General features: G+C 35.9%; 1 protein-coding gene across 1 annotated transcript in view; it reads left to right on the forward strand.

The window, feature by feature from the left end:
* The window catches only part of IL1RAPL1 (interleukin 1 receptor accessory protein like 1), a 1264984-nt gene that overhangs the window by 1207371 nt on the left and 32100 nt on the right, over window positions 1-25513 (forward strand). Inside the window, exons 7-8 of the mRNA XM_070603331.1 lie at window positions 13497-13629; window positions 15752-15897. Coding sequence (XP_070459432.1) covers window positions 13497-13629; window positions 15752-15897 — 279 coding nt within the window. The remainder of the gene's footprint in view (window positions 1-13496; window positions 13630-15751; window positions 15898-25513) is intronic.

The following is a 25513-nucleotide window of genomic DNA, read 5'->3' on the forward strand; positions in this document are numbered from 1 at the left end:
CAGTTCAAAGGTAAAGTCAAAACAGCAGATGTAGAAATGCAGGAGAACTGGAGAACGAGTGATAAAATGGCAGCATTAGGCCCCCACATTTCAATAATCACTCTAAATGTAAATGGATTGAATTCTTCAATCAAAGGACACAGAGTGGCAAGATGGATTTAAAAACAAGACCCAACAACGTGCTGCCTCCAGGAAACATACCTCAGCCCCAAAGACAAACACAGACTCAGGGTGAAGGGATGGAAGACAATACTCCAAGCTAACAGCAAACATAAGAAAGAAAATGTTGCCGTACTTATATCAGACAAAGTAGATTTCAAGGCAAACCAGGTAAAGAGAGACAAAGAGGGGCAGTATATAATGATAAAAGAGACACTCCACCAAGAAGACATAACACTTATAAATATATATGCACCCAACATAGGAGCACCAAAGTATGTAAAGCAACTATTAACAAAACTAAAAGGAGATATCAACAACAATACAATACGACAATAATATACACTAACACCAATGGATAGATCCTCCAGAAAGTCACCAAGGAAATTGTAGAATTAAATGAAAAGCTAGACCAGGTGGACTTAATAGATAATATATAGAACACTCCATCCAAAAACAGCAGGTTACACATTCTTCTCAAGTGTGCATGGAACATTCTCAAGGATAGACCATATGTTGGGAAACAAAGCAAGCCTCAATAAATTTAAGAGGATTGAAATAATATCAAGCATCTTTTCTGACCATACTGCTATGAAACTAGAAATCAATTACAAGAATAAAGCTGGGAAAGGGGCAAAGATGTGGAGATTAAACAATATGCTACTGAATGACGAATGGATCATTGAAGAAATCAAAGGAGTAATCAAATATGATCTGGAGACAAATGAAAATGAAAACGGACCATACCAACTCATTTGGGGTTCAGCAAAAGCAGTCCTAAGAGAGAAATTCACTGAAAGACAGGCTCACCTCAATTAAACAAGAAAAATCTCAAATAAGTAATCTCAAACTACACCTAACAGAATTAGAAAAAGAAGAACAAACAAAGCCCAAAGTCAGTAGAAAGAGGGACATAATAAAAATTAGAGAAGAAACAAATAAAATCAAAACAAAAAAGACAGTAGAAAGGATCAATGAAAAAAAGAGCTGGTTCTTTGAGAAAATTAAAAAAAAAAAATCGACAAACCCTTAGCCAGGCTCTCTAAGAAAAAAAGAGAGAAGACTCAAATAAATAAAATCAGAAATGAAAGAGGAGAAATCACAACAGATACCACAGAAATACAAAAGATTATAAGAGAATACTATGAAAAACTGTATACCAACAAATTGGACAACCAGGAAGAAATGCATAAATTCTTAGACTGCTACAACTTCCCAAAACTGAATCAAGAAGAAATAGAGAATCTAAGTAGACCAATCATAGGTAAAGAGCTTGAAACAGTAATCAAAAACCTCCCCAAAATAAAAGTCCAGGACCAGATGGCTTCTTTGGAGAATTCTACCAAACATTCAAAGAAGAGTTAATACCTATCCTTCTCAAACTATTTCAGAAAATTCAGGAAGATGGAGCACTTCCTTACACATTCTACAAGGCCAACATCACCCTGATACCAAAACCAGACAAGGACAACACAAAGAAGGAAAACTACAAGCCAGTATCACTGATGAACATAGACGCAAAAATCCTCAACAAAATATTGGCAAACTGAATACAACAATATGTTAAAAACATCATACACCATGATCAAGTGGGATTTGTACCAGGGACACAGGGATGGTTCAACATCTGCAAGTCAATCAATATGATACACCACATTAAAAAAGTGAGGAACAAAAACCACATGATCATCTCAATAGACACAGAGAAAGCATTCAACAAGATCCAACATCCATTCATGATAAAAACTCTCAGTAAAATGGGTATAGAAGGAAAGTACCTCAACATAATAAAGGCCATGTATGACAAACTCACAGCCAACATCATACTCAGTGGGGAAAAACTTAAAGCTATCTCTCTGAGAACAGGAACAAGACAAGGATGCCCACTCTCACCACTCTTATTCAACATTGTACAGAGGTTTTGGCCAGAGCAATTAGGCAGGAAAAAGAAATAAAAGGAATGCAAATAGGCAATGAAGAAGTGAAACTCTTGCTGTTTGCAGACGACATGATCTTACATATAGAAAACCCTAAAAAAATCCATCAGAAAGCTACTGGAAGTAATCAACAATTACAGCAATGTTACAGGGTACAAAATCAACTTACATAAATCAGTAGCATTTCTATAATCTAATAATGAACTAACAGAAAGAGAACTCAAGAACACAATCCCATTCACAATGGCAACAAAAAGAATAAAATGTCTTGGAATAAATTTAACCAAGGAAATCAAAGACCTATAAAATGAGAACTACAAGACTTTCCTGAAAGAAATTGATGACGATATAGACATGGAGAGACATTCCATTCACATAGATTGGAAGAATAAGCATAGTTTAAAATGTCCATACTACCTAAAGAAATCTACAGATTCAGTGCAATCCCAATCACAATCCCAATGACATTCTTCACAAAAATAGAACAAAGAATCCTAAAATTCATATGGGGCCACAAAAGACCCAGAATTGCTAAAGCAATCCTGAGAAAAAAGAACACAGCTGGAGGCATCACAATCCCTGACTTCAAAATATACTACAAAGCTGTCGTAATCAAAACAGCATGGTACTGGTACAAAAACAGGCACACAGATCAATGGAACAAAATTGAAAGCCCAGAAATAAAACCACACATCTATGGACAGCTAATCTTCAACAAAGGAGCTGAGAACATACAATGGAGAAAAGAAAGTCTCTTCAACAAATGGTGTTGGGAAAACTGGACAACCACTTGTAAAAGAATGAAAATAGACCATTCTTTTATGCCATTCACAAAAATAAACTCAAAATGGACCAAAGACTTAAAGGTAAGACCTGAAACCATAAGACTTCTAGAAGAAAATATAGGCAGTACACTCTTTGACATCAGTCTTAAAAGGATCTTTTCAGACACCATATCTTCTCAGACAAGGGAAACAATAGAAAGAATAAACAAATGGGGCTTCAGCAGACTAAAGAACTTCTACAAGGCAAGGGCAAATGGGATTGAAACAAAAACACAACCCACCAACTGAGAAAAAATATTTGCAAATCATATATCCAATAAAGGGTTAATCTCCATAATATATAAAGAGCTCACACAACTCAACAACAAAAAAATCAAACAACCCAATCAAAAAATGGGCAGGGGATATGAACAAACACTTCTCCAAAGAAGATATACAGATGGCCAATAGGCACATGAAAAGATGCTCATCCTCATTGATCATCAGGGAAATGCAAATCAAAACAGTAAGAGATCACCTTACACCTGTTAGAATGACTAAAATAATCAAGACAAAAAATAACAAATGTTGGAGACGTTGTGGAGAAAAAGGAACCGTCATACACTGCTGATAGGAATGCAAACTGGTACAGCCACTATGGAGAACAGTATGGAGATTTCTCAAAAAATTAAAAATAGAAATACCATATGACCCAACCATTCCACTGCTGGGTATCTATCCAAAGAACTTGAAATCAGCAATTCAAAGAGACTCATGCACCACTACGTTCCTTGCAGCATTACTCACAATAGCCAAGACGTGGAAGCAACCTAAGTGCCCATTGACTGATGACCGGATAAAGAAGATATGGTATATATATATATATATATATATAAATATATATACAATGGAATACTACTCAGCCAGAAAAAAAGGATAAAATTGTCCCATTCACAACAACATGGATGGACCTTGAGGGTATAATGTTAAGTGAAATAAGCCAGATAGAGAAAGACAAACTCTGTATAATTCCACTCATATGTGGAAGATAAACAAACACATGGACAAAGAGAACAGATTAGTGGTTACCAGGGGAAAGGGTGGTGGGGGGTGGGCACAAAGGGTTAAGTGGTGCACCTATAATGTGACTGACAAATAATAATGTACAACTGAAATTTCACAAGGTTGTAAAGTATCATAACCTCAATAAAAAAAATTTGAGAAGAGAAAAAAATGTTGAAATTAGAATAGTAAACAAAAAACACAGTAGATTTATGTGGAGTAAAGAAATGTTGAGATGACTTCCAAGTAGAGAAAAACGATTTTTCCCTCAGTTGGCGTGGGAGGGACTAGAAGAGCTGAGGGAGAATAAAATCAGTTAAATCACTACCAGACAGGAGATAATTTACATATCAGTTACCTACAATTTATTGCGTCAATAAATAGTTCAAAGACAGTGAAAGGGCTGGCGTCTGATAACTCGGAGGGTATGCAGTAGGTAAACAAGTAGTTTTCCACTGAAACATTTTTTTCCTACAATGCTTTGGAAGGAGAATGTATTTCTGTAGCTTGGATTGGGCCATCAGTGACCCAGTTGTACATCCTATTTCTTCTCTACACCAGCTACCTTTCTGCCCACCCCGGTCATTATTATAAACTCTCTTTCTCTTCCCTAGCTTCCCCATCCTTGCTTCCTGCATAAGGGCCTTGCCTGAAGGTTTTTCAATCTTGCTTTTTTCTGAGCCCCCATTCCACTTTAAACAAAATCCAAGGTAAAAAGAAATTGTTCCAGACAGTTAGCTGTAACCACTTACATGAAAATCACCTGGGAGTGCCTGTTAAAACTGAAAATCCTGGAACTTTCCAAACTTACTGAGTCATAATTTGGTGGGGGTGCTGTGTAAGATTTTGGACAACAAGTTTGAGACTCATTGGCTTAAGTAAAGTAAGAAAAAGATATAACATCTGAAGCCATATTCATCTAAACCAAATGATATTGTAGAAGATATGGGAGTATAAAATCTAGCATGAAAGTTAGTAGAAATTTGCAAGAAGAAATGAGGAAAATGGTAGCATCAGGAGTTGCAATACTAATAACCTTTTCTCTAGTTTCCATCAAAATCTGGCTATGATTATCTTGAAGTTGAATATCTGGAATATTAACGTGTTAATAACCTTTCTAGGCATTATGCTAAGTGTTATTTTATTGTTTTTCCTTTTTAATTGAAAACGTACTCAGACACACATTAGATAACAAACACAATAAAGAAAAATTTATAATCATTCTCTTTTGTTTTAATTTTCTTTGTATTGTCTTCCATTCCACTGAAGTTTTATTAATTATATATTCAAATCTGTCAATCTTGAACTTTCTTGTTGTTTCTAGGCTCTAGTTCTAAGTGATTTCTCCTTCACAGATTTATAAAATAATATATTTTCTCCTAGATAGTATATCTGTTTTACAATAATATTTAACTCTTTAATAAATTACAATTTTTGGTTGTATCATATGAAACCAATTTTTGTTCCCAGATCATAATTCAATTTTGATAATTCATTGCCTAGAATTAATTGTGGTACCATTTCTGAGCATTATAATTGATTCCAAAGAGCTATATCTCTGCTGGAGGGATGAACGCCATGTTATTATCATTGTTTTTTAAGTACGTTTTGCAGTGAACATGGGAACACAGATATCTCTTTAAGGCAGTGATTTCATTTCCTCTGGGAATATACCCAGAAGAGGGATTGCTGGATTTTGTGGTAGTTCTATTTTTGTTTTTGTTTTTATTTTTTGAGGAAACTCCATACTGTTTTTCCATGTCGGAACCAATTTACATTCCCACCAACAGTGTAAAAGGGTTCCATTTTCTCCACATCTTTGCCAAAATTTATCTTAATTTTTTGATAACAGCCATCCTAACAAGTGTGAGGTGGTATCTTATTGTGGTTTTGATTTACATTTCCCTGATCATTAGTGATGATGAGCACATTTTCATATGCCTATTAGCAATGCACAATAGCCAAGATATGGAAATAACGTAAGTGTTCATTGATGAGAATCTAAAAAAGTCATACACGTAGAAGCAGAGTAGAAGAGTGGTTACCAGGGATGGGGAGGTGGGGGCAATAGGGAGATATTGGTCAAAGGGTACAAAGTTGTAGTTATGTAAGATGAATAAATCTGAAGATCTAATGTACAGTATGATGACTGTAGTAAATAATACTGTATTGAATGCTGGAAATTTGCTAAGAGTGATTCCAGGTGCTCTCATCACAAAAAATAAAAAAGGTAACCATGAGGAGATATGTTAATTAGCTTGACTGTAATAATCATTTCACTGTGTGTATGTGTGTGTGTGTGTGTGTGTGTGTGTATAAAATCATCACACTGTATGCCTTGAACATACACAATTTTTAATGAAAAATAAAATATACAAAAATCAATACATCTTGCTGTTTGTTTGGACCATCCACATGCTGCCTGGTGCTACCATCATTATACTTCTTCTTTAGGATCGTTATTGACAATATCTATCTACTTAAATTTCTAACTGAATATAGAATTATTTTGTTGAGTTCTACAACTTATTAGATTTTTATTAGCAATAACATTAAATCTAAAATATAACGGGAATGGGCTTCAAAAATATTCTGTTTTCCATCCAAGACTTTGCAAACTTTCTGTACATATATTTCATAAAACCTTTGCTCTGACTCAATTTGTGGTTCATTTATTCACAACCACCTCTCATTATAGTTTGTTTGTTTGTTGGTGTAAATAAGTTGTCTACAATTTTCTATTCAGCTAGTATGGAAATCACGTATGATATTGACTTTAGATATCATAGACCGTGGCTAACCACAGGATTTTCTTCTTGAGGCTGGCAAAACCATGATAAAAATTAGTATCTCCTAGAGAATAAAATTAAATAAAAAATCATTTAAAAACTACATTAACTACATCTAAAATAAAAGTACATTAATTTGCTACAAATCGCCTACTTAACAAAAAGCCTCTCAAATTTGTTAGACTTCCAAACTACCCCATTAAGAAAAACATTTTTTTCTCCTAGAATTGCCTTCTTCAATTGTTTATTACCACAGGGTCCCAGTATGCTGTGCTAGATCCTCCTACAGTTTCAGATTAGGCAGATGGTGTCTCATCTTAAAATTTCATAAGCAAGCTTTAAATAATTTTAGAATTAATGCCCTTTAGATTTGCATTCTCTGTTGTTTTTATTTCACATATTCTGTCTCTTTAGAGTTTAAGGGCATTTTTTTCTGGACGTAAAGTTCTATCTAAATATATTGAGAGAGTGGATAGTCCCTTCTCTAAGCATTACTACATACACTCCATTTGTTTGACAGGGATGATGAGTCATGATTCTGCTTAGAATAACTCAAACTGCACATAGAATGACTGCACAGATTTTTACATTTTATAATACAAATACAAAAGTATGTTATATCAAAAGGCCAAATTTTAAAACTTTGCTAGTAAGAGATTCCTACATATTTCTTACGTTTGAACATTTGAAAGAACTATTTCTTCAAAGAAAGTAAAAGTATAAGTTCTTCTGAATTGGTTAAGTATGCAATTATATTATCTTCAAATAATGCTTTCATCTTATTGTTTTTTCATGTCTTATTGCATTCACAAAACTACAAAAAATATTACTATGTAAAAATGATGCTAGTAAGTGCCCTTGTATTGAACTTAAAGGAGATGATCTTGTGAGCTTCATCTATATTAACTTTTTATTTAAAATATGTTTACTTTTAAACCTTTGGAAAGAACCCTTATCAGTTTTTCTTAAAAAGTGCAAGCCTTCAATAATTTATTCAATTCCTGTCAATTCTTAGCTAAAAATATAAATGCATCATAGGGCCTATAATACAACAGTGGGAAAATACACCAGTGGGAACATTTTAGGTATGATGTTGACAATTACATTCTGTGGTCTAATAAAAGCCCTTTTATCTTGATCTTTAAATAATTTTGAACAATGGTGGTTATGAATAAAATAATTATATGTAATAATAAATTTTTGGTTCAATATGAATGGTTAGAACCACAAAGAGATACTACTTCACATTCATTAGAATGGCTATAATCAAAAAGACAGATAACAAGTATTGGCAAACGTGGAAAAATTGGAGCCCTCATACATTGCTGGTGAGAATGTAAGATGGTACTGCCACTTTGGAAAACAATTTGGCAATTTCTCAAAGATTTAAACATAGAATTATCTTTTGACCCCACAATTCCACTCCTAGATATATACACAAGAGAAATGAAAACATATGTCCCCACAAAAATGTGTACAGGAGTGTTCAAGCAGCATTATTCATAGTAGCCAAAAAATGGAAACAACCCAAATGTCCATCAACTGATGAATGAATAAACAAAATGTGGTATGTCCATAGAGTGAAATATTATTTAGCCATAAAAAGTAATGAAGTATTGATACATGCTATAACATGGATAAACCTTGAAAACATTAAGCTAGGGAAAAGAAACCAGACACAGAAGGCTACATACTGTATGATTCCATTTATATAAGATGTCGAGAACAGGCAAATCCATAGAGACAGAAAGTAGAAGTAGACTAGTGGTTGTCGAGGGCTAGTGGGCTGGGGGGAAATGATGAGTGACAGCTAATTGGTTCAGGATTTCTTTTTGGGATGATGAAAGGATCTTAAAGTTGATTGTGCGTCTCGTTGCACAATTCTGTGAATGTACTGAAAACCATTGAATTGTACATTTTAAATGGGTAAATTGATGATATGTGAATTATATCTCAATAAAACCATTAAACATATGCATGCACCATCTTTGACAAAACCATTTTACAAGGATCAGTGTGCTGGTATATGTTTAACAATTGGTTCTCCAAGAATAATTCTGACATATAAGTGGTTGATACTTTCATTTACATTAACAAATAAGAGTGAAACATTGGAGATAATATGTCAGAACTTTGTTCATCAATGATGTAAGCAACTTGTCTGCTGAATCAGATTATAGTTTTTGGATACTAGAGGAATTTTTCTGTTTTTGCTATCACCAATATAACAGCTATAAATTTGACACTTTTAAATTCAATCTGCATTATTAACATTTTCTCCATATTTTCTTAAGTATAGATGATCAACAAAACAATAAATCATGGCCTGATTTGTAGCATTTGGAAATTTACGAGGTAAATATTCCCACCATGGTTGATTGAAAGCTACCAACACAATCTTACTAAATGTGCAGTTGGGAAGATATGTGCAGCAGTACACTATTATACAATCGTGCGCTGCATAACATTTCAGTCAATGACAGACCACACATACAACACAGTCAATGACAGACCACATATACGACAGTGGTCCCATAAGATTGGCACCATATAGCCTAGGTGTGTAGTAGACCAAACCATCTAGATTTGTGTAAGTATGTTCTATGATGTTTGCACAACAATGAAATCACCTAATGATGCATTTCTCAGAACGTATCCTTGTTGTTAAGCAACACGTGACTGTGTATATTTCTGCAATACAAACACTACAGATGAATAAAATAGCAAAATAATTAGGAAGTTTTGCATTTTGAGTATCTATTACCTTTGTTTGTAATATAGTATATTTAATTGTAAGTGTCTATAATTTATTTTTTAATAATGACTGTGTTTAACAACCTGCTTACAGAATTTCTGAAAGTGTAGTAATTGACTCCTTCAAGCTGGTATGAACTGACTGCAGACCACAAGTGAAATAATATCTGAATGAGCAGGCTCTGCATTTGCAATGACGAAGCCTAGTTTACAAGATAGACTTGGCCTGTTGAGATAAGCTGTAGACATGTAACCTTTAATTAATGAAGCTTTGTAAAAGGGAACTAAGGCAAAACGCAAGTACAAGAGATATGAAGCAGGTTATTAGTTAATTTAAAATTATTTATTGAGTTACTAATATATTCAAGACACTATAATGGGTCCTGGTAATATACAAAGGTAAATACAGATATATTTTCTGCCTTTGGGGAATGAATACTCTAGTTTCTGGGTTAGATATGCAAACAAACCAAATATTGTAAGGAGTATATTATGGTAAAATATAGATACGTTGCAAGAGCTACAGGAGGAGGAAAAAAGAGTGATGGACTACTCCTAGAAAAGCCAAGTAATGTTATGTAACTGGCATGTCCTGCTTCATCAGCCCAGGGTACAAATATGGTCATATCATTTTTATTTTCCTAATTCCTATTTCCTAATTGCCTAATTAGTTTCCTCAATAAAATCTCCTAATTCTATTTTCCTATTTGTCCTTATTAATCTCTATCGGCCCTTATTGGGTAGAAGTATATCATGTCTCCTAGGTCCTACCCTGCCCCATGAATTTCTCTCAACTCCTGGCTCTTATTCCATCTGAAGGGAAGGGATGATAATTCTTTATTCCTGCTTTCAAACACAGGTAATACACACATGGGGTCTGAGGTCACAGTGCTCTGACACTTATATGATTAGCCACCATTTCCCAAATGAAAGGTACTGGGTGGACACAGCTTTCCTCCCAACACTTAGGCAGTTGGGTAGTCTCAGAGGTGAGCCTGACTTTACCTGGCCTTTTCTCAAGATTGACTCTATTGAGCTCTTAAGGTTCTTCCTGCCAGCAAAGCTATGCGTAAGAAGGGGAGTGATGCCCTTTGCTCAGCCACACAAAGAGGTGTAATTAAGAGAAACCACTCAAAAATCTCTTTACAGAACAGAGCTCTGCTCAAGTTGACTTTCTGTCCTAATTGTATTGAGAAGGAGCTGGCAGCTCCCCAGTCTTTCTCTCTCTTCCCTCACCTACGCACACACAGTGATGCATGTAAATTATAAAAATGAAAAATATATTTTCTACCTTATCAGGCTTCCTATTTAATCTCTGCTTTGAGAGGCTCCCTATTATCATATTGGTAAAAAGCATAGTGATCTGTAGGCACTGCTATCACCTATGCTTTATCCTTTTAAGAAATTATGCGGAAGTAATCCAATCTTTGCAATGACTATTCCTTATGTGATCCCAAAGTATTGTAACATTCTCAATCTTTCTTCATTCTCTCCAATCCAACCCAATCCAGTTTTGCAAATACAGTAAGAGTGATTTCTTTAGAATGCAGATGTGATTATGTCTGTCTCCTACTTGAAACTTTTCCCCAGTTTAGCAATGCCCTTAAATGGAAGTCCCAGATCTTCAACATGGCTTACTGGAAGGATAGGGCTGCCACTGTTCTGGCCTTATCAGCACTCTATTCTCCCCATAGTCCTCCCCCTACCCCCACCCCTCAGGTACACTTTAGCTTCAGTCACTCCAAAGTTATTTGCTTCCTCTAAAGTTCCCTGGCATTCTCTCACTCATGCTCTTTCTCTCTGCCTGAATGCTTTTCGATTTTTCCCTCCAACCTCTTATTCCTTCCATGAATTTCACTCTCTGACACGTGACAAACCCAGTCCAAGTCTGGGTAGAGTTCCCCTGGGTGCCCCTATGGCACTGCAGATACCCCCAGTGCTGGAGCTCCAGGCAAGGTAGATACTCAAAGACCAGGCCAGCAAAGATGATTGAAAAGCAAATCATTTCTTACATGGGTGTAGGAGCCATTTCCTAGGTGTGGCAGCACAGGGACTACGGGTGAGAGAAATGAAGAATTAGATAATGGAAAATTACTTAATCTGAGAAGGTAGGAGGGTGACAAGATAGACAAATTCAGGTCCCAGTGAGAGATTCAATTGACTTCTCTGCTAACAAATGTCAGGCTGAGTTTCTAGTGGCATGATCAGTATTTGTAAGCTTCCATATTTAGTGAAACTATATAGAAAATTAGGTAATTTCTGGAGATTTCTATTTATGAGTTTCAGTTATTAACTCCCGCCTAAAAACTAAAACTTGATCCCTTAAAAGACAGATTATGTAAATTATTTATATATACAATTTTAAAAGTCTGTAACATATGTTGATTCTGTTGGCATGTGACGTTAATCATGACACCATGTAGTATTTTGAGATTTACTGTTAAATTCATGACTACCTTGACACTATAACAGGTAGTTCAGTTGCGTATTTTCTGGACTTGTCTTCTCTGGTCAGTAATGATGACTATTGTATATAGAATCAAAGTCCTTGAGGAATTGCTTACTTGGAGAACATTTAGACATAAACAAAGATAAGATAAAAAGGAGAAGGCTATATCATGCCATCTTAGAAATATTAAAAGAGCAAGAATTTAGTTATAAACTATTCTTATACACTGGACATAATTAAGATAATAATGTTAATTGTATCCAATAAAATTTTTCGTGTTATGGAATTTGGAGAATAAAATTTACATATAGATTTACCCATGCCAGGGCTTAGAAAGAGTGCACATAAGTTCATAATGCTTTTCTCCGGGTTTATATTGTAGAATCACTCATAAGCGCAATTTGGGGAGATATTCACTATTAACTCATTGCTTAGCTCTGAGCCTTCAAGTCTTTAGGAACCTCCTTCTCTGTAGCTTAAAGTTATAGAGTTGTTGGGGTCCTCTAGAATATTCTCAGGAATTTATGAAATTGAGAACATTGGCTTTTCTTACTTCAGATGACATCAGAGGTGTCTCTGGGGCCTAGTTTTCAGCTCCTTATGTAGTACCCATCCCTGAGAGTTCCCTTGCCTCAATCCAAGCTGGAGTAGACCCTTACAGGTCCCCATCCCATCCCCCATATTCTGGCTCCACTTGGAAGCAGCAAGATCTTAAAACTATTATGTACTGGAATATTTCAGTTGTCTAAGGCTGCCAGAGTCTTGGAGAAACCAGGTGTTTGCAAAATGGCATAACCTGTTCAGAAGTAAACTTTACTTTCTGCAGGCATTAAACTCACTCCACCTTTGAGTCAGGGACCTCCACTTACCTTATTAAGCAATCGACCAAACTGTATACACAATTACAATGGTCTCTCCTGAGTAGCGTATTGAAAGAAACTCAGCTCCACAGTAATACCATTGATTTTTACATCTAATAAAGATTCCAAATATTTATTCTCATGAGTTGTTAATTTGTTTTTAAATGTATTTTCTACCTGAGCATGTGCTGCTTTCCTTAATTAAAATATTGTTCCATATATAGAAAAAATATTTTAATAACATTTTTGGGGATCCTAGATTTACAGTTTCTTTTCATTTTTTTTTTGTTTCCTTTCTATGTCCCACATTCAAGACTGAGAAACACCTTCTACCTGCCTTATAAAATCTTATGTTATCAACGTTATGTACCCTCTGATATGATGCTTTGAGAAGGGCCCATCACCCCTGTGGTATCGTTCCCAATAATTTATAACCTCAATTTAACCATGTGGAAACATCAGGCAAACCTAAATGGAAAAACCATTTATGAAATACTGACCAGTCTTCTTCCAAATCCTATAAGTAACTTTCATTCCGTTAAACAAGCTGTCAAAAGCACATGTTCTATAAATTTGACAAAGATTGAAAATATCTGAAAAAATATTATTTTAGAAAGATGTTTCATTAAATCAATGAAGTGATCAAAATGTTACCTGCCAGTTTGCCTAAAATAAAGCATACAAATAGTTTTATAACTCATTTCGGTCATTTCTCTCCACAGGCGACTCAGCTAATTTAACCTGCAGAGCATTCTTTGGGTACAGCGGAGATGTCAGTCCTTTAATTTACTGGATGAAAGGAGAGAAGTTTATTGAAGATCTGGATGAAAATCGAGTTTGGGAAAGTGACATTAGGTAAAATATCTTTTTTTAAATTTGCACAGTCAAGATTAACATTTGCTCTGTTAGTGAATAGACAGTGAGCTAAAAGAAAAGAAGGGTGGTATTTTTTTGCTTTTACTGTTATAATAAAAATATTCCAACATTGAATGTCAAAGAGGCAAAACACTATTATGAGACTGACTTTGGAATTGTAAACTGTGAATGCCATTCGCAAAGAATTTAAGAGAAATAGAAGAAATTTTTCAGTAAGGAATGTACTGAGTGTGAGATAAACCAAAATGCCATCAAATACGGAAAATGTGATATTGTGCCTTTTATTTGCAGGAGCTCTTTGTTTTTTAATTGTTGAGAAGAAATATTAACAAGATACTAGGACTCAACCAAACACAATCTCTGTTATTTCCTTTTATATGTTTTTACACATTTGAGGCATCAAGTAGACTATAAAGCACTTGATAGGAATGATAAAGGATATACAGAATGTTTTCATTACTTTATTTAGCCTGACTTTAAGGTCTAAAAATTTATATAGTGGGAATGATAGAGAATAACCATGACAAATACCATCTATTTGGAGGGCATAAAGCTCAAGCCTCTTTTTAAAAAAATAATTTATTTGTTCATTTACTTAAAGTATTGAGGTTTTCAATTATGACTAAAGTTATGCTTAGGCATAGATACTCAATTTTAATCATAATGTAAATAAGCAAGCATATTCATAATAATTAAGTTATAAGTGAATCAAAATGCTGATGACTTTCTCCCATCTAAAGGTCACATCTTCTGGATAAACAGTATTATGAGCATTTTAACCAAGGATCCTCTTCTTAAGTACAAGGACTCTTAAAACTTGATTAAAACTATAAGAGAAGTTTTTCAATAGAAAACAAAAGGGGCCGGCCCCGTGGCCAAGTGGTTAAGTTCGCGCACTCCGCTTCAGTGGTCCAGGGTTTCGACAGTTCAGATCCTGGGCGCAGACATGGTACCACTCATCAAGCTATGATGAGGCAGCATCCCACATGCCACAACTAGAAGGACCCACAACTAAAATATACAACTATGTACTGGGGGGAATTGGGGAGAAAAAAAGCAAAAAAAAGTTAAAAAAAATAGAAAACAAAAACCTATGAAACTGTCAGATAAGGTTATTTCTATCGGAATTTTCTTCCTGGCAACAAATGCACAAGAATATTACACTCCAGTTGGGTTCTGAAATGCCCGGATGGGCAATCCTCCAAAAGGTACTAAAATGTTCCTATGCCATTTTTCATGTTTAAAACTTCACTATTATCTTTTACCTATACACTTTGAAATGCTGAAGTTAAAGTAGGACAATAATCCTCCTGATTTTTCCCCTTTCTCTTTTTGTGGGTGCTCCAGAAGTTTCTAGGAAGGTATTTTTCTTTAATTCTGCATTAGGAAGTATTGTATAGAGATGAGTTACCAAACAGTGGGAGGATGGAGGTGGAAACTTTGTGAACAGGGAAGGGTAGCCCAACTCCATTTGCTCTGAAAGATTGCTAAAGTCTTTGACAGTGAGGTTACTGAATGTTTATCATTAACTTTAAATGTCAGAATTAAACACTTCATCAGAACATTTAGTCTATAGGTTTATAATTTCATATTTCTTTAAAAACAGGCAGTTGATTTGTATCATTAAAAACAAAAAAAGCCAGGCTGGAGGTTTCAACTGAAATGTCAAAATAGCTCAGAAATTTTCTTTCTTCCTTTTTTTTTTGTAAATTAACCTAATATATAATTAGTTTTCCAGCCTAAGACATAAGAATTTCTTATCTCACCTTTATATCATATTTCTTCGTAAAGGGAAGGCAATTTCTAAACTTTTCTTCAAGGTCTCTTTCACCTCTTTATTATGACAGTGTGATTGTCCTGCTAAGAGAGATAATTAACTGCAACTTCATTAGCATCTACAAAGACAAGCTTCCTCATTAGAAGTGAAAAAGAAAAGGGCATGATATAATTTAATTAAGATAGCATCAATCCATAGCCAAATTTGAAGCACAGATGCTATAGGTATTTTCACATCAGATTCAGATTCACCTGAATTTTTTTCTTTTTCATGTATGTATATGTTTATGTGGGGTTTTTTGTTTCGTTTTGCTTCATATTTTAGAATTCTCAAGGAGCATCTTGGGGAACAGGAAGTTTCCATCTCATTAATTGTGGACTCTGTCGAAGAAGGTGACTTGGGAAATTACTCCTGTTATGTTGAAAATGGAAATGGACGTCGGCATGCCAGCGTTCTCCTTCACAAACGGGGTGAGTGTAACCTTCTAAGCCTGAGTGGTCGACTGAACCTATAATGGGAGGGACATAATTGGGAACCAAAATATATTAAATTTAGTTTTTCTACACAAGTTTATCCTAAATAAAATAATCACGTTGGCATTAGGGCCATCAAGGCAGATAACACAGGGGATGGATGACTAGCTCACGCTCTAGAGCCAAATTTGGATTCCTTGCTCTGCTTCACTACCAACTATATAACCTTGGGCATGGTATCTAACTTCCCCAAGCTTCAGTTTCCTGATATATGGAATGGGGAAAAGAGTAATATCGACTCTCCAGTGTGTTTTAAGGATGAAAGAAAATAAGAAATGTGAAGAGCTTGGCACAGATCCTGTAAACAGGAAGTATTTAGTTAAATGCTATTTATTATTATTAGAAATAGGCAAACCAATTAAAAATAACCAAAATAGTTTTAAGTGAAAGATTGTGGTCCTTATTGAAAGGTTGCTCCTTTAGTGTAAGAATTATATCTGATGGATTCCCCATTGCAGTACTTGTTGATATTTTTTCTGCCTTAGATAACTTTTACATGTGTAATATCCTCCCATGATTAATACTAATTCATTAGTGAATTATTATTCAATTATTATTCATTAATAATCGTTCAAGTAAGGTTCATCTGCTGCATTAAATCTGATTCCACAGCACCCCAACACCTTCTGCACACAGTTAAAAAATATGTAAATATGTATATATATTCAATATATATATATTGAATTGTTTGAAATCGGAGACAATTGTAAAATTTGAGCCATACCTTTTAGTTGGTGAAATTTTTTGTGTACATTACAAGGGAAAAATATATTTTTTCTACATTATGCTAAGTGAAAACTTTCTTGATGTTCTCTTACTCAGCAAATTTACAATGATTTTAATTTCAAAGCACATGTTTAATCCTAGACTCTTTGAGGTTGGAAAAGAAAGAGAATGTTGAAGACTGTTTCACCCACTTTATTGGGCAATAGTTTCCCTTTGAATAATGTTACTGAAAAGTATTAAAGCAGACACCTCTATTGTCAAGGTGACTACAGTATTAAAATAGTTCACTTTGTTTGGATGTGAGTAGAGGGGAAAGGTAAGCAGCAGTTAGCAAGCAATATGATTGTTTCTTTCTCTAGCTTAGCATATATATTCAGTCAATGAAGAAATTTAGAGTAGAAATATTATACACATAAAAGGAGAAAAATAGCTTCTCAGAGTTGGAAATGACTTAAATATTGTGTAATTGAACTACTCTATAACGTCTTCCCAAGTGATCAATCAGCTTATACTGGATCACATTCTCTCTCAAAGAAGCCAATTCTATCTTTGGAAAAACCTAACCATAAGAAAGCATCCCTATTTCACTATCTGTCTATCCTTTGACACTAGTTCTACACTTTTAATCTCTCTTCCCAAAACTGCCCTTCAAAAGTTTGATGACAGTCACCATAATCCTTCTGGGCCTTTACTTCTCTAGATTCAACTTTTTAGTTCCTTTTATTCATTCTTCCGTTGTGTGGGTAAAATACTTTATCCATTCTGATCACTCTCTTGAATATGCTGTAATTAAAGAGTCTGAATTATTCCTCAAGAAGGGAGATAGTGGAGAGAAGATATAGGGCACGTATAAAGATCTGTTGACTTGGACAGCATATATTTCTTTTTAGGACAAGGTAGGAGTAACAGTTAAGTAGCGATCATAAGTAGAAAGGAAGGAAAATGAACTGCATCTAAGGAGGCATAGGAGAGGAAAAATTTTACTCTACTCTTCTAGGTTCTGTGGATGGCCTAATAATTAAATTAACATAAAAGAGATAAACAGGAGAAAAACAAATTTTATTATGTATGTACAGGAGCCCCATAAGAATATGAGACGCAAGGGCAGGTTGGGCAGTTGAGGCTTACATGCTATCCTGAGCTAAGGAATGAGATAGGGGCCTGGGGCTTCAAACAGGAGGAGAGTAACTTATGGGATGATAAGAAGGGCAGATATTTGGTAATTAGATGTTTGCCCTGTCATACAGATAGGTTTTTCAAATAAAAAGTTATCTCTAGTAATAGCTCTCTTTCTGAGCCAGGCCCCTCTATCTAAATTCTTTTAGGAAGTTAAAGGAGAGGTAAAAGTTTTTCTTGAGTCTGCTGTATCTTGATTGCTTTCAGCTCAAAATAATCCACATGCCAAAGTGGCATATGTTGGGGTCACGTATTCAGCTGCCCCTCAGAGGATACGACTATTAAAGCTCTGTTCTTGCAGACAGGCACATAGCCAGGAAGGGTCAAACACCCCAAGGCTATTTTGAGCATGTGTGGCCTAAGGTTAAGTTGCCCATAGTTCCAAAAGCTTCCAGTACTACAAAAATAGATGACTGAGGAATCAAGGAAATTGTTTGAAAAAACTTTCCCAATACTGATTTGCTAAACATGAAGAAAATTGTGGCCAATGTTAGAGCACTCTTCAATACTTAAATCTTCCACAGTGGTTTTAAAATATGTATTTATACCAACAACATTTTATTCTCAGTAAAATAAAAGCATTAAGAAGCCTAAAAGTGTCCTTAAAGGTCATGTTCGCCGAAAGTCCCTCCTAAATTTTGTGTGTGCCTTCCTGTTAAGGGAGCTGCAGCAAATGAATCATCAGTTCAGAAAAGCAGCAATGCATGCAATCTCCTGCCCTTGAGAGGCTTACAGTCATGTGGAATGAACTATCCTGACCATCTTTGGAAAAAAGAAAGATCTTTGGTTAAAATGTGGCATAAATGCAAGTTCATCAGCCCTGCAAGCTTCAGAAGGTCACATGTAAGCTGTTAGTTTGGATCTTTGATCATAGGGTCCCTGAAAGAGTCAAATTGCTGTCATGCTAGCAATTATGTACTTATCAGATGAGTTGCTATATTACTCAGAAAACTAAAGCTCAGAGAAAGAACTGGAAGCTGTCGTTATTAATAATGTTTTTCTGCCATTGACTCATAAATCCCTTAACTTATCTTACAGGCCTTCAAAGTCTTTCTTTTTAAAACCTCCCTAGAGAGATATGTTAAAGCATTTGATGAATTCAGATCTTGTAAACCACAAAATATCAGTTCTTCTGACAGGTAAATTTGCCAGGACACACCTTTGCCAAAGTTCCCTTAAGCATTTTTTCCTCCACTGTTACTTTTTGTTCAGTATTGTTGACATAATAAAAATGATGTCGGGGGCCGGCCGGGTGGTACAGTGGTTAAGTGCACATGTTCCGCTTCGTTGGCCCAGGGTGTGCTGGTTTAGATCCCAGGTGCGGACATGGCACCGCTTGGCAAAAGCCATGCTGTGGTAGGCATCCCACATATAAAGTAGAGGAAGATGGGCACAGATGTTAGCTCAGGGCCAGTCTTCCTCAGCGAAAAGAGGAGGATTGGCAGCAGTTAGCTCAGGGTTAATCCTCCTCAAAAAGAAAAAAAACGACAAAAAATTTAAAAAAATGATGTCAGAGCCCTCTAATGGGTGGTATGGATTCTTTGAGACATCACTCACATGTGTCAAATGAGTCTTCCTTACTGCCAAGAGGATACTGCAATAAATAATTCAGCTAGGATTGAGCTAGGCTAGATTCTGGACTAGCCATGTATCTTAAAAAAAATCTTAATTCCACAAAAACTGGCTGAAAACTAACCAGGAAATTTGAACATAGAAAAAGTTGGTATGAGAATATTCAAAGTTGTTGATTCCTATAGTCAGGGAAGGTACTTGGACAGTTAGGATCATGTCAGACATGCAATATAGATATATTTCACATACTATACAGAGGACTAGATTATGCAGTGAAAGAGAGATGTAAGAATGAAAGGGTAAGGACCATAGGGCCATATTAGTCTATGACTGCCCTGCCCCTTATTTCTCACTCTAATCCCTGGCCCAACAAGCTTGAGAGTTAGACCCTTGCTTCAAAAAGAACCAAAGCAAAGAGTTGTCACATTCACTGCTGTGTTATTTCTTGTTCCCACTATTCTCCTATGTGATTGAATTCCATGTTTAAGTCTCTGAATCTTTTACCCAGATGTCTTTGCTTAGGTTTCTAATTGTTGCTGCCTGACTTGACATGCATCAAACATTGACCTTCAGTTTCCCTCCAAAACCTTAACCTTTCCTATTCCTTCCATTTTTTACATTTTCCATTTCCCTGTCACAAACAATTCTCCAGATGGATAGCCAGCAGTATTGTGCCCTGACCTCAGGTCGAGCCATACTTGTGCACCCATCAGGCAGCCCTAAATTTCTTCTTCACTCTCTGTGGTTTTTGTCCATACTCTAACTCTGGAGTACCTTACAGTATGGACGTGTTTACTATCTGGAGCAAAGCAATTTAATGGTTAAGGGTGTGGACTCTGGAGCAAGGCTGTCTGTTCAAAACCCAAATCTGTGCTTACTAGCTGTGCTCTCTTGGGAAAAATCACTTCATCCCTGTGAGCCTCAAATTTCTCTTTCGTAAAATGGCAATAATAATAGTACCTACCATATAGAGCAGCTATGAGGATTAAATAAACTAATATATGTCAATACACATTACAATGCCTGACACATATTTATCACCCAATAAATGTTTGCAGCTATTACGTGATTTCTCTGCTCCAACTACATGATACTCTGAGTAATTTAGGATGCAGCTGTAGAGGAAGCAGACAAATCTTCTACCCTCTAGGTCCTTCTGGCTGGGCTACAAATTAAATTCACATGAGACAGAATAACAGGAGAAAATCAAACAAAGCTTTATAACGTGTATACATGGGAGAAAACCAAGAAAGCTGACTAACTCATCCAAATGGTAGAAGATATTACCTTAAATACCCTCTTCAGCTAAAGACAAGGAGGATGTTGGGGGTGGGGGGAGACAGTTATGGGAGATTACCAGAAAAGCACAGTAAACAAGAGTAAGTTTATTATTCAAATTTAAGTCCTTGCCTTCCCCAATGATGAGAGTTTCTAGAGATAAGGTCATCGCCCCTTCTTCCTGGTACAGAGAGTGAGACACCTTTACAAATGAAGATTTCCCTTACAAATGGAAATGTATTTTACAAAGGGTAACTTCTACTTTTCAGAGCTTATCCCCTGTCTGCAGTTTCTTAAAGGTAACCAGCCCAAAATAATCCTCATGCCAAAGAGATACATTTTGGGGCAGGTAATTCTGATCCCCTACACAGCAATAATGTGTTCCATTAAAAGCTCCCTCAAATCTAATTCATCTTTCATTAAAATGGTCAGCTTTGGCTCCAGCAATTTTGTTCCATTGATTCTATATTTTACCTTATAATAATTTACTTTAGTTTGAATGTGCTGTCCTAAAGGAGATCTTCATTCATTTATTCATGCATTTAATGATAATTATTAAGAACCTACTATGTGTCTGGCACTCATAAAATTAAATGAACTTGAAATAAGAACCAATATAATTTGGAATGCCATCATCTACTTTTTAAATTACATTGATATTAAGCATTCCTAATATAGAATTGTGCACCTAGGGAATGTTTGGCTTTGAAACTGTCACATTAAGGGAATGTTCATTAACAATCCTGTTCTGAATGGTTATGTTTAGATATATTGATTACAATAATATGGCAATTCATTCATCATGAAGTAGTTTGGGAACTGGCAAAGTATCTATCTGAGGGACTAGCACTAGTTAATAATGATAAACATCTAGGCTTTCTCTATTCCCCCTCAAACCCATTTTAATTCTTGTGCACACACACACTCTCTCTCTCCCTCCAAAGAGTGTAATCAATAGGAATTAGACTTGCTCAATAAACTCCTTAGTCCTCGGAATATCTTTAGTAATGTAATTAACGTGCAGATCATTTAGGATGCAGTTTTAAAGCTGGATGAATTCAGACCCAGTGGACTCCTTATCCCTTCTTGTAATGAATCATTTTTGTAATATGTGCCCCTATCCTTCTTAGTGTTTACCTAATGCATTTATTTACTGAGAGATACAGTAAGACGATAGAACTGTTTAAAGCTCTCTCAGGGCTCATCATTTGACATCTTTGACCACTGATTTCAGAATATGGAAAAGCCAAACTTTGCCCAGACATCAAAACCTCCTCCCTCTAGAGTCTATAGTCCTCATGTAGATATGGTGACATCTTTCTAGAAAGACGATGACCCATTAAAAACTGAATAGGCATCATTGCTGTAGGGGAGGAAAAATAATTTTCCCTCTGCCATTCTGGGTTTTGGCTGAAACCCACCTGTAAGAAAGACAGATTAACAGGAGAAAAACAAACAGAAGTTTAGTAACATGTATGCTCATGCAGGCTCGGTGAGCCGAGGAGTCGAAAGAAAGATTTCTTGGACTCTCAAGGTCTGGTACAGTGCTTGTTTATTCAGAGAATAGCATGGGGACAGGACCCATGGGCAATGAAAAACTGCAATGGGTTGAGGGTTAGGGCTAAATTTATAAGGTATAGGTATATGAGTTATTTCTTTACAAGACAAAAGAAAGATTATGTAAAAAAAAAAAGTTGTTAAAATGGTATCAGGTGGTCCTATAACTTTAGATAAGAATTAGATCGGATCAGGTCAGGATGTCCTATGCTTCCCCCCCAATCTCGCCCAAGGATGATATAGATTGGTATGTAGGGCAGGATGCCTTGGGCTTCGGGGTTTTCGGGGTTTTCTCCCTGGGGCAGCCTTGATCCTCATGAAATACCTCCTGTATACATGGGAGAGACCCAGGAAAATTGAGTGACTCCCCAGAATGGCCCAAGCCACCACTTTAAATAACATTTCCAGCTAAAGACAAAAGTTGTTGTTGGGGGCGTGGGGGGAGGAAGTTATGAGAGATGACCAGGAAAAGCACAGCAAACAAGAATATGGTTTGTTATGCAGTTCTAAATCCTTGCCTTTTCCACTAATAAGAGTTTCTAGAGATTTAGAGTCATCCTTCTCTTCCTGGTACAGAAAGGGAGACACCCTTACAAATGGAGATTTCCCTTATAAATGTAAATATCTCTTACAAAAGGGTGCCTTTACTTGGTTTTCATAGCTTTTCTTCTGTCTGCTATTTCTTAAAAATAATATTCTAAAATAATCCTTATGCCAAAGAAGCATATTTTGGGGTGGTATATTCCGCTCCCCTTCCTTGCTTATGCAATGCCAAAATCTAACTTGAGTTATGTTGCTGCAATATCTCCAAATCGGAGCCATCAGGTTTAACAAATTCTCTCCTTGGACAAGATCTGACATTTTGCAGTCAAAATTTTCTTCTATCCTGTAACATTTTTTCTGCTTCTCCGCTCCTCAATTGTGTAGGAACTGTAAACAGCTGACCACAATTTTTTTTCTTCGTAACTAATGTCAAAACAAAAAACACACTTAGAGGCTATTATGAATGCCAGGAGCACAAATTGATTGATACTAGTGATTTTGTACATTTGAGTTTCTTGGTATGGACATTCCAACAAGGTTATTTAATTGTCACCAAAATTTACAGGGATGAAAACTAACCTTTTGAGCTATTTCCTTAAACATAGAATATATGATTTAAGTGAGGTTAACTCCAAGATATTTTTGTCTCAACAGTGGAATATCTTTTCAAAGGTCTGTTGACTCCAGTTTTTCCTGGTCAGCTACAGTGTGAAGATTTGTTATATAGTATAGTTTTGCCTTTTAGTCAATTTGGTCACTCAGTTTTCTTCATTGTGAACTAAAATATCCAAGCAGCATCTTTGCTGGAAAAGAAAAGAACCACTGTTTGCTGACAATTACTTTATTTCTCAATTAATAAATAACAAGGAAATGATCTTGGACAAAACCAATATTGGGAGTCAAGAATGATAAACCATTCAGTTTTTCTGTTCTTTGTTATTTATCATTCCTGTTGAACTAATCATGTGGACCAAAGCTCTTAGTATGTAATTTTACATGGGTATAGTCATCAGAAGTCCTTTATTTCCTTTATTGAATTTTGCACTTGTTTCCCTAACTAAATGTTAAATTGTTGATAAAAATCTTTAACTTGGACTTCTCTGTTATATAACTCAATATATATAACCCACTTCATAAATGTGATTAATGGGATGCTTAAATGTATTCTGAATAATATGAACTTTGCAGCAGGGTTGCTCAATCTTGTTACTATTGACATTTTGGGATAGGTAATTCTTTGTTGTGGGGGGCTATCCTATGCATTGTAGAATGTTTATCAGCCTCTACTCATTAAATAGCCATCCCTCGTGGTCTAGTGGTTAAGATTTTGTGCTCTCACTGCCATATCCCAGGTTTGGTTCCCAGTCAAGAAACCATAGCACCTGTCTATTGGTTGTCATACTGTGGCAGCTGCATATTGCCATGATGCTGAAAGCTCTGCCACAAGTATTTCAAATACCAGCAGGATCACCCACAGTGGACAGGTTTCAGCAGAACTGCCAGACTAAGACAGACTAGGAAGAAGGACCTGGACACTGTAGGGGAGGAAGAGCTATTCCTCTACCCTCTAGGTTCTTCTGGCTCGTCTAAGAATTAACTTGATATGAGACAGAATAACAGGAGAAAATCAAACAAATTTAATAACATGTAAACAGGGGAGAAACCCAGGAAAACTGAGTAACTCACAAAAATGGCCAAAGCCACCACCTTAAATGCCATCTTCAGCTAAAGACAAAGGAGGATGTTTGGCGTAGTGGTTTGGAACTTCAAAGGAGAGGAAGGCAATTCACATGGAGATGGAAAAGCAGATGTTTGGTAAATAAATGTTTGCCAAACCTTGCAAAGACAATGGAACATGGGGAGGACTTTGATCAAATGGGCCTTGCTAGTTCCTTCCTGTCCACCACACCTAGTTTATATTATACTATAGTTCTCTATGCTGATAGCTCCTTCCTGAAACAGGCCTTCTATCTTAAATTCTTTTAGGCAGTTAGGTCAAAGTTTCTTCCTGAGTCTTAAAAATAATCAAGGTAAGAGATACATTTTGGGGTGGCAAATTCTGATCCCCCACACCACCCACTCCTGAAAAAATTGGCCATTAAAGCCCAGCAGCAGAGCATTGTCTAATATAGTGCTGGAAGGTGAGAAGATGGCATAAAAAGACTGGACAAGGTTCTGCTCTGCTGTACATATGGTTGCTAGGAGTTGGAATTGACTCAGTGGCACTAACAACAACCCATTAGATGCCAATAGTACCTTCCCCACTTATGACAGCTCAAAATGTCTTCAGATATTCCCAAATGTCCCCAGAGAGCCAAATTGCCACCAGTTGAGAACCACTGACTTACAATATAGATATCAGAAGGACAGGTATTTTCATCTTGAAAACCCTCCAAGATTATACCCGATGTGATTAGATCAACAGAATGGATGCTTCAATACCATAGGAATTGACAAAAAAAATATAAGTTCCTGTGTTTTCACTCTTGGAGACAACTAGGAGTCCCTAGAAAATCGTGTGCTTCACAATCTTCTAGAAGATTGTATGTTTCACAATCTTCTGTTGTTGTCATTGCAATCTTTACAGTACACAAATTCATCTAGGGAGTTTGTTAAAAAGTGACTTGAATTCATTAGCTTGGGGTGGAACTCAAGATTTGAATTTCAAACAAGTTCCTTATTAATGCTGATGCTGCTGGTC

The sequence above is a fragment of the Equus przewalskii genome, chromosome X, assembly GCF_037783145.1.
Source record: "Equus przewalskii isolate Varuska chromosome X, EquPr2, whole genome shotgun sequence".
Taxonomy (NCBI): domain Eukaryota; kingdom Metazoa; phylum Chordata; class Mammalia; order Perissodactyla; family Equidae; genus Equus; species Equus przewalskii.